Here is a 4,662-nt window from a genome sequence, read left to right as displayed (position 1 = left end):
AAAAAAAAAAAAAAAAAAAAAAAAAGAGTATTTATGAAGTAAGATTTTCTTTTTCTTTTTTTCTGGTACTGGGGATCAAATTCAGGACCTTGCACTTGAAGCACCACTGAGCTAAATCCCCAGCACTGAAGTTAAGATTTTCAAATACAGAAACCTTCAAACTTTTATTTTCTAACAAACTATAGAAATGAGTCCTAAAGGTATAGTTTTCAAAGATCTATCTTTTCGTCTATGGAGATAATTATGAGTCTAAGAGAATAATTTCCTTTTGTCAATCAGTCTAGATATAACTTTTAAAACATTCTCTGTTGTCTGAATATGAAAAACATTACTTTTAAAAAAACCTTGGGAGGAGGATTGCATATCAGCAGTTTGAAGGCCAACCTGCATTACACAGCAAGACCCAAAGCCCTCTGTGTAGGAAAAACTCTGGGAATCCCATAGGGAAAATGACTCTAAACTGAATGCAGAAGGTGGAAGTCACTTCCTTCTGTCTATTTCAGACACGACACAGACTTTCTAACTTAACTGTTCCACACACAGCAGTTTACTCACCTGGGCTGCTTCTCCAAGTCACATGCATTTACCTCAAACACTTTCTCAGTTTCCCATTTCTGTTGGACTTCTTTCTCAATCTTCTTCAAATAGTCTACTTTGGCTGTTCCTTTTCTTTCCTATTGGACACAAAAGGGAGAAAAATCCACTCTATACTTCAGCAGGCTTGCTTGAAAAGAAATGGGTTCACATAGAACTGCACTGCTCACTGACAGACTGAGAAACCTCTTCATACGTTCCTACCTCCCAACAGTTCCCCTGTGCAGGCATGAATCACAGTGGTAGCAATGTTTCCTCCAGAATCTTTATGTTTCTTCATAGTGGAAACTTCTCTTGCTTTGCATAATATCCTCAAAGTCCAGTTTACAATGAGGCCCTCCTAGTTTTTGAGCTAGGCATAGTGCCACATACTTGTAATCCCAGCTCTTGAGAGGCTGAGGCAGGAGGATCACCTCAAGTTCAAGGCCAGCATGGGCTACATAGTGAGTTCAAGATCAGCCTGAATCAAGCCTAAAAGACCTTGTCTCAAAAAAAGAAAACAACAATAATTTTAAAAAGTAGTTTTTGAATATTTAAAGATTTTAAATCACCAGCTTTTCCTTACTGGTATCATAAAGAAATAATATAGGAACCAAGAATGGTGGCACACGCATGTATTCCCAGGACTAAGAGAATCAGGCACAGTATTATAAGTTCAAGCCCAGTCTTGGCATTTAGCAATACCCTATCTCAAAAACTAAAAAGAAGGCTGAGGATGTGGCTCAGTATGAAATCTCTGGGATCAGCTCCCAATATTGTAAAAAAAAATTTGAGATGGGTAGACAGAGGGAAGGGGAATGGGGGAAAAACTAGAACCAAAATACATCATGTAAAGGTATAAGATCCTAATGGTGAATGTTATCATAATGTATACCTAAAACGTACCGATAACCTTAATGAACTAAAAAAAAAAATTCAACTACATGGCTGGCTTTGCAGAAGTATTTTAAACAGAGGAAAGTAACTCCCACTTAGTCCTTAAAACATCCTGTAAGTCCTAATAGCTGATTTATTGAGGGCCTCATAAAAATGTTCTAATTTCCTTTAAAATCTGAAGAAAAACTAGGGGCCAAAGAAAAAATTAAAATATTAAATTAATATGTGTATATGAATATAGTTTTTAAATATAAATTTTAGTATTTTTACAAAGGAGGCGGCCTACAAAGGACAAAATACCTAGGGTTTCATGTAGACTATTTGTACCTGCTACCCTAGGGCTGTGGAGACAGACAGTCTCACTGTATCATTACTACATCCCTCTTTAACCAAGCTAAGCTGACTTCCATTACCTGAAACTAAATGATGCCTAGGACATTTACCAGATGGATTATAAACTCCTGGCAGGGACGAACTTTTGTCTTTTTTAGTTAGTCATCCCAGCACTAAGTATAATACACTGATACAAAACTTAGACGACAAATACTTTTTTGCTAAAATATGACATCACCCACTTTAACAAGCATGGAAGCATAGTCTTCACAAATTACTTAAAGCTATGTGTTTCTTTTCATTGTACTGAGTGCTGTTCTATACACTGAGAAATGCACTAAAGCGCTTCTTGGATTTTTCCACTTCTCAGAAGTTTGTTCCTCAAAACCTCAAAGGTTAAAGGTCAATTGTAAGGAAATTTGACACTGGCCCTAATACCAACTTGTTGTGTTAACTTGGGAAGTCACTTGATCAATCTGAGCTTTAATTTCTTCATTGATAATAAAAGATTATTTAACAATTCAAGGCACCCATTAGTAATGTCTAAACTCTTACACCAGCATTTGTGACACGTAATTCTTTGTCTTCAAGGGCTTGTCAATCCATTGTAGAATGTCTGCAAGCACCCTTAGCTTTTACACACCAGATTCTAGTAGAACAGCCCCACGGTGACAATCAAATGTCTACAGGCATTGGTAAGTGTCCTTTGTGGGACAAAAACCACTCCATTTAGAATCACTGAAATAGATAATAAATCTTTTCATATAGTCATAGCATTCCATGGTTCTTAAGACACTTATAAATACTAACTCAATTTTAACCCTAAGAAGTAGGCAGAGCAGCGATTATTATTTCATAGATAACAAATCTGACATTCAGTGGTCAAGGCAGCAAATTGTAGAGTTGAATAAATACCCTCCTCTTGGGCTCCAATTTCTTCTTTTCCTTGTTATTCTGCCCATATCTAGGCACAGCACAGGTTCTTCCCAGGTTTTCTAACACTCACTATTCTCACCTGTCTGGCCTGAGAGAGATTTCTGCTTGGTAAGGAGTTGTCTGGCCACACATGGTGGCCCCCGCCTGTAATCCCAGCACACGGGGAGGCTCAGGGAGGATCACAACCCAGGCAATTTAGCAACTTAGTGAGATCCTGAACAAACAACAAAAAAATTCAAGGTTGTGAGGCTCTATTGATCTTGACCCCCTTTTCATTCAGCCTTAGTCTGCTACCTCACCTCACCCCAGGTCTTCACTTCTCCATTACCCATCTGCACAATCACTCCTACTTTCACCCACTCTTGCTCCATTATTCTTATGTGGCAAAACTCCAACTCCTCTATCCACCTTCCTCTGCTACTCTACCTGCACAGATGAGCGTGACAGGAGGAAAACACTAAACCATGTTAACTGGTTTCAGTTTACCTTCATGACCACGAAGCTGAAGTGATGCCAAGAATACACTAATTTCTGGTTTTTTGGTTTGCGGGGAGTTTGTGTTTGAGACGGGGTCTCATTACATTGTTCAGGCTGACCTCGAACTCATCTTCGTGCCTCGGCCTCCTGAGTGCTGGGATTATAGGCATGTGCCACCACACCTGGCCTGGTTTGGTTTGTGAACCACAGTTCGCCCGGGCTGGTTTTTGAACTCTCCAGCCTCCCATCCCAGCCTCTCAAGCAGCTGTGATTACAAATGTGCATCACAACACCCACTCAATACTACTAATTTCTGAAAGTCACTCCTCCTGGGCAATGTTTCTCAAAGTTCAACATGATACTGCCCCATCGAGTAACCACTAGCCACACTTGACCACTTAAAGTTATACGAAAAATTCAGTATTCAATCATAGTAGCCACATTTGAAGTGGCTCAACAGCCTTATGTGCTCAGTGGCTATCAAGTTAGATGGTGTCAACATTCCTATCACCAGACAAAGTTTCAGTGACTGAAGTATCCTAGACAATTATTCATAGCTTCTCTCTCTCCTCAAGCCTGCAACACCGGGCTAGTTTCTATTTCACTGAGAAAACAGAAATAAGCAGACAACTTCCACAAGGTCCCACATTACACCTACACAACCACGCACATCCGTACATACGTACTCTGCCTTCTTTTCTGTTCACATTATATAAGTGTGATCTTTTTAGCCCCTCTCCTGATTCACTGAATCCCCCTTCTATTCATCTCAGGAACAGCGTTCCAGCAAACATTTCTCCTCTGGATTACTTCTTTTCTTAGGGTAATTCCTAATAACACTGTGTAATTCCTATTTTTAAAAAAGAGCTTTTTGACTCATCTACTACTCAATTTCTCTTCTCTCCTTTACAGAAAAATTCCTTAGGAATTGTCCATCCTTATCAACAATCAATAATTTTTCCTATTTATTTATAATGGGGATTGATCCGAGAGGTGCTGCATCCGAGTGATATCCCCATCCCATTTTATTTATTTTTGAGACAAAATTTTGCTAAATTGGCCAGGGGGGACTCATTTACAATCAGTCCTCTTGCTGGGATTACAAGTATGTGCCACCTCCTCAGTCCTTTCTTCCCATTCTTTTTTAGTTGATACCTTGGGTTGTTTGTTTGTTTGTTTGTTTTGGTACCGGGGATCAAACTTGGGTCCTTGCACTTGCAAGGCAAGCAGTGGAACCACTGAGCTAAATCCACCCACCCCACCCCACCCCCACCCCAGGCCCAAGGTGATATTTTGTTTTTGGTGTTTGTTTTTGAGACAAAGTTTCATTAATTGTCCAAGCGGGCCTTAACTCAATAGTAGCCCAGGCTAGCCTCATCCTGCCTCAGCCTCCCATGTGCTGGAACTACAGAATGTGCCAACACACTCAGCTCTCCCATTCCTTTT

General features: G+C 39.8%; 1 protein-coding gene across 4 annotated transcripts in view; it reads right to left on the bottom strand.

Annotated features, from left to right (window-relative positions):
* Lars1 (leucyl-tRNA synthetase 1) overlaps nucleotides 1–4,662 on the bottom strand; it is a 72,838-nt gene that overhangs the window by 66,613 nt on the left and 1,563 nt on the right. For all 4 annotated transcript variants that reach the window (XR_004518350.1, XM_033766860.1, XM_033766857.1 and 1 more), the window contains exon 2: nucleotides 556–674. Coding sequence is in view for 3 of the 4 variants with exons in the window: in XM_033766860.1 (XP_033622751.1) it covers nucleotides 556–674 (119 nt within the window). In the remaining variant the exon portion in view is untranslated. The remainder of the gene's footprint in view (nucleotides 1–555; nucleotides 675–4,662) is intronic.

The sequence above is a fragment of the Fukomys damarensis genome, unplaced genomic scaffold, assembly GCF_012274545.1.
Source record: "Fukomys damarensis isolate Sample0158 unplaced genomic scaffold, DMR_v1.0_HiC HiC_scaffold_3, whole genome shotgun sequence".
NCBI lineage: Eukaryota > Metazoa > Chordata > Mammalia > Rodentia > Bathyergidae > Fukomys > Fukomys damarensis.
The sequence above is the reverse complement of the archived record's forward strand: the minus strand, read 5'-3'. Positions and strand labels throughout refer to the sequence as shown.